The sequence below is a fragment of the Rhea americana genome, unplaced genomic scaffold (assembly GCF_003343005.1).
Source record: "Rhea americana isolate MKP2758 unplaced genomic scaffold, rheAme1 scaffold_1, whole genome shotgun sequence".
Taxonomy (NCBI): domain Eukaryota; kingdom Metazoa; phylum Chordata; class Aves; order Rheiformes; family Rheidae; genus Rhea; species Rhea americana.
The window spans coordinates 3,499,811-3,514,143 of NW_028185038.1; the positions used below are offsets into that span (position 1 = coordinate 3,499,811).

General features: G+C 38.2%; 1 protein-coding gene across 3 annotated transcripts in view; it reads left to right on the forward strand.

Moving 5' to 3' along the window:
• CERK (ceramide kinase) overlaps positions 1-14,333 on the forward strand; it is a 70,709-nt gene that overhangs the window by 48,891 nt on the left and 7,485 nt on the right. For all 3 annotated transcript variants that reach the window (XM_085326300.1, XM_085326309.1, XM_085326318.1), the window contains 4 exons: positions 5,023-5,097; positions 7,365-7,517; positions 8,577-8,682; positions 11,815-11,885. In XM_085326300.1, coding sequence (XP_085182426.1) covers positions 5,023-5,097; positions 7,365-7,517; positions 8,577-8,682; positions 11,815-11,885 — 405 coding nt within the window. The remainder of the gene's footprint in view (positions 1-5,022; positions 5,098-7,364; positions 7,518-8,576; positions 8,683-11,814; positions 11,886-14,333) is intronic.

The window sequence follows — 14,333 nt, forward strand, 5'->3', positions numbered from 1 at the left end:
TTTTTCTTGTACTATAACTTTTGCTAAAGTGATTATGTACCCCCAAAAAAGTAAAATAGACAACCCAAAGTCCTTCTGAACTGTTTCTTTTTAAGCAATCTGTCATTCTGAAAATGCTGAATCCTTTTTTGGGTGCTAAAAGGAAGACATGTAAAACTTTAAGTAGAAGCACAACTGTATGTACAGACCATTTATTTCTTCCTCTAAAAAATAATTTAATATCTTTACTTTTGAATGTGTCTGTTTCTTTTCTTTTGAAAATCTCTTCCCAGAAAAGATGCCATCTAGGTTTAAATATTAAATAGTGCTGAACTAAAAATAATTCCATATGAAGTTACTCTGACAGTAGCATGACTCGACTGGTATTTCTTTACTGGGGAACTGCATAAACTGTGTAACTTTGCAAAAATAATCAAAATGAACAGACCCTACACTGAAGCTATTAATTTTACATCTTTGCTGTACAGAATTGTGTTGCCATGCTAATTTGCTCCTGAGAAGTCTGAATTTGCTCCTGAGTCTGAATATGCTAAAGGACCACCTGCCCCATAACCAGACATGTCAGAAGTGTAGAGGAATGCTTGTAAGCACTAGGAGGATTTCTGTTTCTCTACTAAATTCACTGTCTGTTCTAGGATCAACGTCTAGCTGACTTGCTTCTGTCATCCCTSTAACCTTTAGCAGCTGGAACTACAGTGGTGATCTTCCAGTTCTCTGGAATGTGTTTGGTTTTGTGTTTAACCGTTAAAAGCCCCCCCTCCAATCCAAGTAGTGTATTTTTTGTTTTAAAACTTAATTGCAAGGTAGTAGTCCTAAGCATTTTTCAAATGATAAATTTTAGCACTTGGCCTGTCCTCTTGTTTGTTGCACGTGGTAAACTTTCCATTTTTTGTCCGCAGTAGCATATGATAYGAACTCTTCCATGCAGTCAGTAAGAATGGTCTTAGGTATCACTTTAGTGGCTTAATGACCAATTTAAAGCTTGTGAGGTGTTTGTCTGAGCACCCGTCTGCACAACTTACCTAGTCATAGAATCACAGAGTTGGTAAGCTTGGAAGGGACCTCTGGAGATCATCTAGTCCAACCCTCAAATGAGTGGCGCATATGGGGATCGAACCTGCAACCTTGGCATTATTAGCACCAYACTCTAACCAACCATAGTTAAACAATATTTGCATGCATAGAGAGGGGAGCAGGTAAATGACTGATTTATTTTAGTTGTATCTTACTCTGTGCAGTCTCAACCCTTTGCTTTCTTAAATCTTGCTGTGGCAAAAATGTACTTGATGAGGAATATAAGCTTTTATACTCTTTTTAATATTTTAAATACACATYTTGACCATTTCTCTCTATAATTAGTTAAAAGGAAGAATCATCTTGATTAAATTTAAAATGCATTTTTAATATAAATTTGGGAGAAAAAGAAAACAGAAGAACTTGACTATGTAGCATCTGTGTGGCTATGTGATACCTTCTAATAACAGACTTTGGGGAAATTGATTAATAATGAAAAAGGGCTCTAGTCTGCATAGATGTATGATAAAGATTCAAAATGATTGTATTTGTTCTACCAAGGATTAGCTACTGTAGCAGYGGTTGTGCCCTTTGCACACTTACTAGTCTCAATCAGGTCTTAATAGCAAGATACCTGGGATGGGAGCTTTTCCTAGTTGGAAGACTTCAAACATTTAGTTTGGGATTAGCTAGCTATATGGAGCTGCTTAGTGCTCTTTGAGATGTACGAGTGCTATGCAAGACATGTTTTATACTAGGATAGCATTTAGAAGCAAAGCATAGGACTCTGCAGCATTGAACACCATTGATGTTTGGTGTCATTTTTAGGGGAATTACCCTACTTAAAGTAGGTTTCAATTTGAAATTACACACAAATTGTAATGCCTACGGTTAGGTACCTGCATGTAAGATAGATATCTTAACTCATGTTATAGATGGGGATGGGGAGTCTGGTCAAAACAGCCCATATGTCCTGTATGCATCTGCCCTTCTTGAGCAGATGTCCCCTGAGGCACCTCAAATAGTATGAGATGCCTGTGTGTGGCCAACCCCAGGCTGCCTTCAACTCTCCTGACAAGATCTCCTTGACCAGAATGGGAGCTTAGATATACAATCGCGTGTCCATGCACATGTGTACTACTTTTAGTGCATTCACCTGAAACTCAGTCCTTYCCTACATACCGTGTTTTACCCTTCCTGGACACCAAAGCAAAATGTAGGTTCCATACAGAAGATCTTTCTTTTTCTAATGAGTTAGAGTTCAGTTAACAAGTGAATCAACTATTTTCTTCCCAGTTTCCTTTAAAGGGCTGCATACAATTCTGAACAATGAAGGAATTATTTTCCTTCATTCTCTTCTACTGTTGCCCTTGAAATACACAAAAATTCTAGCAGGATGTGTTATCACATTTTCTCTCAGTTTAGCCAGAACAAATAACATCCATCACCTGACCATTAGCCAAGAATCACACTTTACACTTCTTGCCTAGACTGAGAGCTCTGGCAACCCTAAGCTGTTAATCATTCCAGAGAATAGAAGGGGTGTAAGTCAAATTCTAGATTTACATTCTAATGCCCCTGCAAATTAGATGTATGTGGATGAAATAAGCTAGATTTTGGTGCAGTTACTGTGAGTGCTGTTTGGGAAGTAGTAGATTCCAAATCTATTCAAGACCGTTCTAATTTAAAACTAAGAAGAAAAACAAACTTTGTCCAAAATGATGCAAATTTTCTATTTAGTTGTAAAGTGTTCAAAGAGATTCAAATCATCATGCTTATGATATATTTCAAATACTAGTTGAACATTTTTGTGATCTTGAAACCAGCACTTTTAGGTTCATATTTGGTGTGATGTGGTGTTATGACCACTTTTATTCTCTTAGAATGTGCGTAAGGGATAATACCGATTTTATTGCTGTGCTAACAGGTCTGAGAGAGCAAAAAACCTGATATTTTACTGTTTGTAGCTATGTTAATATTTTATACTCTGTTGGCATGTCTAAGAAATAGGAGCAATTTGACTGTCGGTAAAACATTGATATCTTTTCCCAGCCTACATTTTAGAATCTTTGAATTAATTTCAGACTTTAGATCTAATTTTAGGTGTTAACTRGTTTCAGTGGCCTCCCTCTATGAGAAAGGTTATGAATGGAAATGAACAGGGGTTCTAGAAACTGTCCAATGGATAAATCAGCTTTTTAAAATGACTACAGAAGAGTATGGGAGACAGGCCTCCTGTGTTTAAATGCTTGTATGAATTCCCCTCTCCTCCTCCCACCTAGTGTGCAAGACTACCTGGAAGCTGAATCTGTATGTGTCTGGAATTAACATGAATTTGGGGTAATTCTAGCAACAGAATACAGTTGATCTTGAAGAAGTGAAGATTTGGTTGAAACATTAGGCTTACATATTAGCAGTAGAAGTTCAGGCCACATCACTCASTAATTAATTTTATTGGCTTTTCTTTTGAAGACCACTGAGAATTTTCTGCCTAACTGAAATTCATGAGAGTAGGAGACAAAATAAAATTGGCAAAATTGAAAGTGATGCAGAGYTTCAGTATCTGAACTCTGATGAACACTTTCTGCTATAAAACTCCAAATCTGGCAYGATAGCATATTCTGTATACCACATCTGGTATGATACTGAGAGTGGAGTCCTGTTTTCTGTGCAACAGCCTGTACAGATAATGATACATTTGCAATATTGTGAACCTTTGTCTTGTAGAGAGAGAGCTCTTAATCAGACTCTTTCTTTTGTTTTGCAGTTCTGTTGTATTTATCTTTTCTTTAATTGGTTACTGGGGCTTCTTGCTCACTGTGTCTGCTTCTGCATAGTGTTTACCTGATAGTAGGTTCTTTTATGCCCTTCATTGATAGGGGAAATTATGTCCATTTCCTGAGAAGTGAGATGGAGGGGAAAGGATTTTCATCACTTTTTATTGATAGTGTATACCCTGTCTGCCTTCAAAGTGAGAAAGAGCCAAAAGTGGATTTAAAATGATCATTATCATTCTTCCATTTTTAGTTTTATGTTTTAATCTGAATAGACCTCAAAAAGCTTTGTGTCTGAGGTATTCAACCTCTAGTGCATCAATAGCAATCCTGAAAGCAGATGATAGAATTGCGAGCACTGACTTTAAATGAATTAGTTTTGAGGGCAGGGAAAGGAGAAACTTGATCTGGAGTTAGGTGCTGCAACAAATTATGTGCTTTGATATATCTGGCCCTGACTTCCAAGTCCCTGCTACAGAGTAGAATTTAGAACTCTGTTAGACTCTCTGGCTCTTCATGTAGGTATTGGAGAGCGTGGCTATCTCTAAATGGCTCCTAGCATAGCCAGTGTACTGAGTGTAGAGCCACCTAAAGTTAGTTAGTAGTGATGACTGAGAATATASATGAACCTAAATCTTTCCCCGTCTGCTTTGGGGTATTTTACTCAAGACTGTAAAGATATATCTCTATCCACTTTGCTTCCGTATCTATAAAGTAATTCCTGAAAGGAAGTATCTACTAATTTTCAATAATAGAATTAAGCAGGAATCTGTGTTTTAAAATGCATCTGGAGAAGTTGAGTATGTTGACAACCTGGAATTCACAGCACTTTGCCAGAAAATTGGAGACTGGTCATAATATCTTCTTTTTATGAGATCTCATAAGAAATCTTAAGCAGAGGAGAATCAATGTATGCCTTTCTTCCAGCAATCCATAACTGATACAAAAGTTTTAATCTAATCCTGAAATCTTCCCTGTGAACTAACAACTTACTTCCCCATACCAGCTGCTATACATTTATTGCATAGAATAAGTCTTTGTACTTTATATAGAGAGAAGTAAATTTTTGGAAAAAAGATATTATTACTATTTAGATCATATTTGTGTCTGTATAGTGTTTCATAATGTAAAAAGGGAGCAGGCTGAGAGAACATTATGCTTTTGTTTGGAGGGAATGTGCCAATAATACTTGTTTTGAAAGATATAAATTAATTTTTAGTTTTTCATTTTTCAGGGTCAACAGATTGCATATGTTATTCAACAGTTGGCATTTCTGATCCAGTAACATCAGCTCTACATATTATTGTAGGTAGGTAGTCTCAGTTCACTGTTTTGTTTTGAAAATAATTAAAATATCCCAAAATAGTAATTTATTCAGTTCTTCCTTTTTACATGTCTGTGAAATACTATTTTAATATAATGGATAAATTAAAATATGAACTCCTTGTCTGGGATTAGGACTSTATGATATGAAATACAGGGAGGTTAAAAATGAATTTCTTGCTCTACTGTAATTCACKGTTTTCAGGAGATCATAACTATGAAACTTTGCATCTAGTGCTTAAGTTTTCATGGACTCTGGTATGCATAAAGACTAGCAGTAAAATAAAGTAAGCAATATAAGTTGTTGGAGTATATCTCTTTTAGAGAAAGCTATCATACATGCATGTACTTTTGAAGTAGTACTCTGTACTAATTGCCTAATTATCCTGTGCCTTTTCATATTTCCATGCCAAGTTAGAAATGTGTCTTCTGCTTGACTGGAATTAGCTGATAACTCAACTGAAAGGAACTAGGGGGGAGAAACAGCTACTCTTCAGTAAGAAGTTGCCARTTCTTGGCATGCTGTCAGTAGGGATGCTGCCAGCCACCCATCGTTGCCACTTACCGAAGTCCTCTGGTAATGGAGACCTTGAATTGTGTAGGAACTAAGAGAATTACAGAATCACAGAATGGTCAAGATTGAAAGAGACCTCTGGAGATCATCTAGTCCAAATGCTTGAGCAGGATCACCTAGAGCATGTTGCACAGGATTGCATTCAGGCGGGTTTTGAGTGTCTCCAGAGAAGGAGACTCCACAGCCTCTCTGGGCAACCTGTTCCAGTGCTCTGTCACCCTTACAGTAAAGAAGTTTTTCTTCATATTCAAATGGAACTTCCTGCATTTCAGTTTGTGCCCATTGCCTCTTGTCCTATCACTTGGTGTAGAGACAGATTGGTATATTCAGTGCATTGTGAATGGTGTCTTCCATCCCATTTGCCACGTATTGAACAATCAGAGTCACTCTGAATTTGAAAAATTGCACAAGGTGGTACTTTTTTTTTCCCCCTAGCCTTCTTAATGGTGTCCACTAACAGATCAAGAGGCCATGGGCACTGAAACACAGGAAATTCCATCTGAACATAAAAAAATCTATGAGAGTAGCTGGACACTGGAACCAGTTGCACAGAGATGTGAAGTCTCCAGCCTTGGAGACATTGAAAACCTGACCAGACACAGTCCTGAGCAACCTACTTTAGTTGATCCTACTTTCAGCAGGTTGGTTGGATTAGATGATCTCCAGAGGTCCCTTCCATTGTCCTCTACTCTATGATTCCGTACTCTTCACCATAATAATGTTGCATAATCATAAAGGACAGAATTTCTAGATGATTTTTATTTCATTATCACTTGCTTTTTGAGTGCATAACAGGTGCAATTTAGGAGCTGGTGTTGCAAAGACTTTTAAACATGCTTCTCTGTTTACTAATCTGATTCCATCTGTTCAGCATATGTAAAGTTTAGCTCAACAGACTTAAGTTTAAAGATCTGGCTCGTAGTATATCCTAGTATCTTAGTTGGATTATTAAATGTATAGATATATTTAGACTTTTAAAACAGTATTTCTTCACTTAATAAAAAGGCTGAAGACATTTAACATTTGTAATAGTTATGAGGAGGTTATCCAGAAGACAGAGCCAAGTTCTTCACAGTAGYGCATGAAGGGAAGGTGAGAGACAATGAGGTGAAACAAGAGGTGTTCGCACTGATTCAGATATGAAGAAAAACCTTTCAGCAGATGATGACAAGCAGTGGCTTGAAGGTGGTGCCAAGCAGATGACTGTCCACAGGAGGTTGTGCCATCCCTGGCTTTGGAGGTTTTCAAGATCTGGTTGGATAAAGCCCTGAGTAACTTGGTGTGATCACAGAGCTGACTGTTCTGAGCATGATATTTGAACACCTAAGGCCCCTTCCAACTTGAATTTTGCTCTGATTCARTGAAATGTAGGATTCAGTAATACTCTAAAATTGTGCAGATGTGGTTTTCTCCTGTCGAATTACCTTCCACTTTCCTTTCCAATAAGTATAAATTCTTCATTAYATATTTTTAGTATAACAATCCTTCTTTTCACTTACTATTTAATCCTTTTTAAGTATTAATTGTTACTGGTCTTTAAAAATGTTTTTTCCTTTCTACATGTWCGTTACAAGGGAACAGTCAGGAAAAGTAATCTATAACGTTAAAGTTACTATGTCCTGTTTGTAGTTCGAAAAAAAATTAGCCTTAATAGAACCTTGAACTTCAAATCTTTATAGGTGACTCTCAGCCTCTGGATGTCTCCTCTGTACATCATAACAATACATTTTTGAAGTACACTGTGTCATTGCTGGGTTATGGTTTTTATGGAGACATATTGAAAGATAGTGAGAAAAAGCGGTGGATGGGTCCGATGAGATATGACTATTCAGGTAACTTGTGTAATTATTACAACCTTTGTCTGCATGTAAACATATTAGAACAATTGATACTCTCTCTCTAAATCATCCTTCTCTGAAGCTTTTAAACATAAAAGCCAGATGGAACATGATTTTGCACTCGTCTTCGTATTGRACACATTGAATCACGTAATGTAGACCTCTATATCCTGGGGATAACATTAGTAGTGTGCTCATTAAAGTTATTTTGAAATTGACTGTTTAGTATCATTAATAAATTAACTGCTAGTTAATATTTTCAGTGTTATATGAGCTGTATAAAGAATTAAAAGTTTATGTTGAACTGTATTAAATGATAGTTACTGTAATTTTCATGTTGTTGAGGGAAATATTTGTTTTAACCCTTGAAGCAACCCTAATCCAAATTCAATTAATTAGCTTTTCTTTAATGAATATAATTGCTAGCACTGTTCTATATTACTAATAGAAATATATTGATAGATCTTGCCTAATATTAGCTGCCTAAAAAGTAATAGCTTTTCTGTGCTAATCATTTTGATTTTCTTTACAGTCAATTGAAAAGGGATAGGCACTCTTCTGTCTTAAATRTTCAGCTGATGGAATGAATTATGTTATTTATGTCCTTCTTTCTTTACTGATTTTAGGGAGAGCTGACTGGTTTCATCTAGTTAGCTAGTATTTAGATATATACTATGCTAGTGGAAAATATTTTTTATCTTTGTTCTTTACTTTGTTTTGTGTTAGGGAAACAAGTTACAAAAGCAGATTTTAACCAATGTAGGCTAATTCTAAGATTCAGAAGAGAAGTACAGCTGAATTTTTTTAGTTGGCTTTTTGAAGATGTCAATCAAAGGCATTGTAAGCAAGTTTTAAAAAGTCTCAGGTTTGGGCAGTTTTACTTCCTTTCCTCTCCAATCTAAACATCAGAAAACAGATATAAGCTTGAGAACAGCCACTGTTATTTTGCAGTCCTTAGAGAGGGAAAGGGTGGAATGACAGAGAGGTGTATGTAGAGATGTTTGCAGTGGAATTTATAATAACTTAATGCTACTTAACACCTTTTTCATGCAGGCGTCAAGACTTTTCTTTCTCATCATTGCTATGAAGGAACAATTTCTTTTCAACCAGCAAAACACACACTGGGATCTCCACGAGATAAAGATAGCTGCAGAACAGGGTAGGCTAATGTTTATCTCTGGATGTTTTACATGAACTTTGTGGAAAGGCCCATAAGTAAGATGTTACAGCGGTTTTGTTTTTCTAATATCAAAACACTTGCCTTGGAAGAGACAAACTTTTAGAAAATAAGTGAAGTTTCTTGACTGATTAAACAGAACAYCTTATTTTAGGAGGTCAGTAGAAAGAGAAAAAAGTAACTCCTCTCCCACTCCCTCCCACCTAACTGTAAATGAAACCAAATATAACAGCACAGTGCTCAACTGCAAGATGCTGAACGTTTGATACTATATTACTGCTAATAAATGAGAAGTCTGGGTGCCTCATAGCTTCAACAAGTAGAAATAATTATTCAAGATTGCTCAAATGTTGACATTTTAATTGGGTCAGCAATTTCAGTAGTTGTTTTAGTGTCATAACAACATTTTTTTTTGTCCTGAGGATAAATCCCTTCAGGAATCACTCCCTGTTTAGTCTTCTTTATGAACTTCCAATATCCTGTGCAAATCATGTGTGATGATCTTTGCCTGTTTCTCCAGTCAGGTGGCCTGATCTTCCTTTCTCTTTGCTTCCAGTTCCTTGAAGTTATGCACTAGTATTTATTCTCCTTCTTTATATGAAGGAAGCTAACAGAGATGTAGCAGTTGTCACCACAGTGAACAGCAGGATACAGAGAGGACCAGAAATTSTGGTGAAGAACTTCTTGAGCCTGTGTGTAGTGCTGGGGCAGTGACATACTGCAGGAAATGCTCTCCAGCACCAGCTGGAGCAACTACCCTGACACATCAGGTGCTTTGATGCAGGTGGAGCTCCAGAAGAAGGATGCCACCATCCAGGTCCCATGCTGGTGGACCTCTCCCTGAAGCTGGGCCTGAAGGTGGCCTTACCTGTAGGTGTGTTTTGGTCAAGACACAAGAACTGCTAGGTGAAGAAAGGAGGTGAGCAGACTGCATAGCATCAGAGGGGATGACCTGTAGATTGAGAGGGTCTTTGCAGAGAACCTGCAGAGGCAAGAGCTCCAATCCAGCAGTGGAAGGAAGTAGGGGCAGCTAGAGATTTTGCAGAAAGGTGGAGACCAGCAAGATGGGGGAGACAGAAAACCTGTTCCTTCTGCCAAAAGAAGACTCCTCCTCCACATATAGGTCTGAAATTACAGAAAAGACACAGTCCTGTGGGATAAAGTGAGGAGAAACAAAACTGATCAGGGGATCAAACCTGCAGGAAGAGGCAGATGATAAAGGAAACCATCTTTCAACCTGACCTGATGTCTCAGGAAGCTTGTTTACCAGGGGCTTGAATGTTGGTGAGGAAGCTGTGGAGGTCTGTCAGCTGTTTGACTGTTACTCCATGCTGCTCGTCCACAGGAGCACCAATGATTCTTCCAACCCTGAGTATATCAAGAGTGACTCTAGAACTTTGAGGACATTGGGCCTGTGTGGTATTCCTCTCAATCATTCCAGGGAGGGAAAGGTTCAGGAAGGAGTGATTGCATCCTGCTGGTCAACACCTGGCTGCCAACATACGGTGTCAAAAGCAGAGCTTTTGCTTGAGCAAGCATGGCAGAAAGTTGACATGGATGAACAGCAATCTCCTGAATGAAGCCAGATGCAACTGAGAAATAAACAGAAGGTGGAAGCTGGAGTGAGCTACCTGAAGGGAACATTGAGGCATGTAAAGGGCAGTAAGAAGGGATTTTTTTTTAAGTATATTGACTAAAGGCTAAAGAAGATGTGAGCCTGCTGCTTAATGGGACAGTAGACATAGTGACAAAGAATATGGAAAAGACTGAGAAGCTGAGTGCTTTCTTTGCCCCAGTTTTCCCTGGTATAGTCTGTCCCCAGGCCTTACATGTCCCCATGGACAAGGGGAGAACAGTCAGCATACATTGACTTTAGCAAGGCCTTTGATACTATCTTCTATACTATTTTTATGACCAAATCAGTGAGGTGGGCACTGGATAAGTGGATGAGTAGAAAATTGGCTGGATCCTGTAGTTGGAGGTGTTGTAAGTACCCACTCCAACTGGCAGCCAATTAATAACAGTATCTGTTTGGGATCAGTGCTGAACCAGTCTTTATTAATGACCTGGAGGATGGCATAGGGTACGCGCTCAGCAGGTTTATAGATGGTACCAAAGTGAGAGAAATGATCTACATGCTGGAATGCAGGACTGCTATTCAGAGAGACCTTGACAGGCCAGAGAAATGGGCTGACATGAACCTTGGAAAGTTCAGGAGAGGCAAATATAAAGTCCTTTAGCTGCAATGGAATAGCCCCACGCAACAGCAGCAGTTGGCTGGAAGACAATTGTAGACCTGTGGGTCCTAGTGAACAACAAGTAGTACTTGAGTCAGCAGTGCACCCTCATAGCAAGAAAGGCAACCATATATGGAACTTTATTAGCAAGAGGGTAACCAGCAGGTCAGAAGTGATTGTTCCCCTCCATTCAGCGCTTGTGAGGCTGCATATGCAGCAGTTGTCCACTTTGGGGCTCCTCARTGCAGGAAAGATACTGGCATACTGGCACAAGTCCAGTAGAGGGTTGACAAGATGGCTGTGTGACTGGAGCGTGTGTCATTTGAGAAGAAGCTGACAGCTACATGTGTTCAGCCTTAAGAGAAGGCAGAGGATGAATCTTAGTGTTGTTTATATCTKCCTGATGAGAGATTGTAGAAGAAGGCTTTTYTTGGAGGTGCACAGTGAAATGCTGGAGGCAATAGATAAAATTTGCAATATAAAAAATAAGAATATGAAGATAAAAGAAGAAATTCTGTCACCATTAGGATAGACAAATATTTGAACAGGTTGCTCAGAGAACTTTTAGACRTTCCATCCTTGGAGATATTCAAAACTTGACCAAACAAGACACTGAGAAACTTCATTTCTTTGGACCTGCTTTGAACAGTTTTGGGCCTCCAAACTGCATGATTTGATGACTCTGTGGCATGTAATAACATCTCACCTCCAGAAATCTTGAGCATAGCACTCTACTTAGTTAACTATACAGCTTCCAGGGCTATCACGGTTAGTGCCATGTCAGGGTGATCAGTGCCATGCTCCATCTTGTGGTGTGGGACTGTCCTGTAATGATTGAGTAAAACACTAGAGTTAAACAGARTATGTTTGTTTTCAGATGTCATATTTGCAGGCAAAGTGAGCAACAGCTGGCAGAACAGCGCAAGAAACGTGGATTAAAACATGAAGGTAATTTATAATGAAAAGTAAGAGGACATAGTATTATATAATTTACTTGTTATACAACTTTTTAATATATATCAGTTCAAGTTTGAGGGGGGCGAGGGTCTCCAAACTTTGTGGATTACCAGATAATCCAGCATTTCTGTCCAGTATCCATACCTATATCCATGGGCATACCTTTTACTCAGTTTCCAGCTCAGACCTGGGTTTTTCCGGGTGCTGATCTCTTTGTAGTTTCCAGCTGGTCTAATCTGAAGTTTGCTAGCAGAACACACACTCGGTTGTTCATTTCATATCCACTCACATGTGGGTCCCTCTAACTCTGGCCTAAACTAGAAATAAATCTAGAATSCATGCCCTGTTAGCTAGTCTCCAGCATCTGAAATTTGATCTTTACAGACTATAGTGTCCTATTTGCTGGCTGTTYTTGCACTACCACATCATGCAGATTGAGTAAAGGAATAAAGTTTAAAAAGAAGATGGAACAAATTACAGTGATCAGGTGCAGGGCTTGGCCAGACGAACATACTAACCAGCAGCTTSTTTACCCCTTTGTCACCCATTTTTTCCATGCTTGTCCTTCCTCGATCCTTCCTTTACTCCACCTTTTGCCTCCTCCCAAATAAAAAAACTGCCCCTAACTGCATTTTCTTTATTGACTCCAGCTTTGCTACATCTATACCCAAATTAGGTATTTCTGATACCATTACCCAGGTAATCCCAGYGTTATGTGATACAGTTACATGGGAGCTGTTAGTCTTGCAAAATTCAGCTCCCCAGGAGGTCCTCAGTGCCTTCCTTCGATTCTCTGCACAGTTCAGCTGTCTCCTCCTTAACCACCAGGAGTCTTTCATGGTGCTATCTGTAGCTTTTGTCAGCTTCTCTGTTATGTGAGAGTGACAGARCACTGGCACAGGTTGCCCAGAGAGGTTGTGGAGTCTCCTCTGGAGATATTCAAGGCCCGCCTGGATGCAACCCTGTCTAACATGCTCTAGATGACCCTGCTGAGCGGGGAGGTTGGATTAGATGATCTCCAGAGGTCCCTTCCAACCTTACTGATTCTATGATTCTATGATCTGTAAAGTCCAAATATTTCCCATGTTACATCCAGTAGTTTCTCATGTTCTGTTYGATTAGCTTAATCTCAGAGCAGGGCCTTGTGATTTGGAAAGTTTTTCTGCAGGTTGRTGTGTAAAATTGCTTTCTGACCTCTTATAATACATGTTTTAATCTAATTTGAGCAATTTCTTTCTGCAATATCCTGTTCAAAAGCAACATGAAAGAAGATCAGCATTGAAGCAAGTATATAATTGATGTTAAAACCACTTTGGTAAATGATGCAAAAAGTTGAATTCAGCAAAGCTGCATTTTCCTGTGATTTATTACTAATTTGTATTTTTTTTAGGAGATAGAAGAGGATATTTCTAGATAGAAAAAGAATAAAGTTTTCTAATCTCTTTTAAGTCTTCTGTCACTTTGTAATACTACTCTACCATTCCTTGAATTACATCTTTCTTAGTTTTGTTGCTGCAGAGTGTGTGGATAGTAAGAGGCTGCATTAAATAAAAAAAAATCAAGGACACTGGAGAAGTTCAAAGAGCAAAGAAGAGCTACAAAATATTTTCCAGGCTTTTTTCTTTTTTTTTCTCCTGGGAGCTTGGAAAAGATTAATTCAGAGTGAACCCAGCATAGAATTTATATCCAACTTCCAAATCATCTAGGCAATTGTAATAATGATTCTCTAAAGTAAATGTGAAGTTTACAAAACTAAGACAGTAAAGATTATCAGAATTTCAGGACATACGAAATATATAGTATTTATGTCATACAGAGTCTCATGAAAGAACCCCTTCGAAAACATTAGATTTTTTTTAAGGCTCTGTTAGTTAATATATCTCAAACCCTTTATCTTACCGTAGTTTGATCAAACTTGTTAAACAAGTTTGTATTAACAAACCTTGTCTGTCTGTTTACCTGTTTGTTTGTTTGTTAATTTTATCCTCATCATCTGTAATGGAACTTTACTCCTTAGCRGTAGTCTTAGAACCGTCTGCACCACCATAGACTATTCTGAAATCGTTAGTTCAGTGGAATTGCTCATTTTTAAATATCTGAGTCCACTTATATGTAGAACAGGAAAGGAGTGTTATGGCTACTTTTTGACTTCTTTTACTGTAGTGGGGAAGGCAAATGTGTTTAATCTAAAAATACAGAGGCTTTTTTAGTCTGTCTTTACCTCATACAAGAAAAGAAATTTTACATGATAACTCTGTGCAGAGCCTGACAGTGTTCCAGAAAATACCTCTGTCCCTTGGTAGAATTTATGCCATCACACATCTAAGCTTGGTCTTGGTAGAATCTCCAACAGCATAGTTAAAATTTATTGAAAATAGTCTTCTGTTTTCCAGGAATCTTTGAGGATTTACACAGAGACAAGTTCAACTCTTTGCTAAT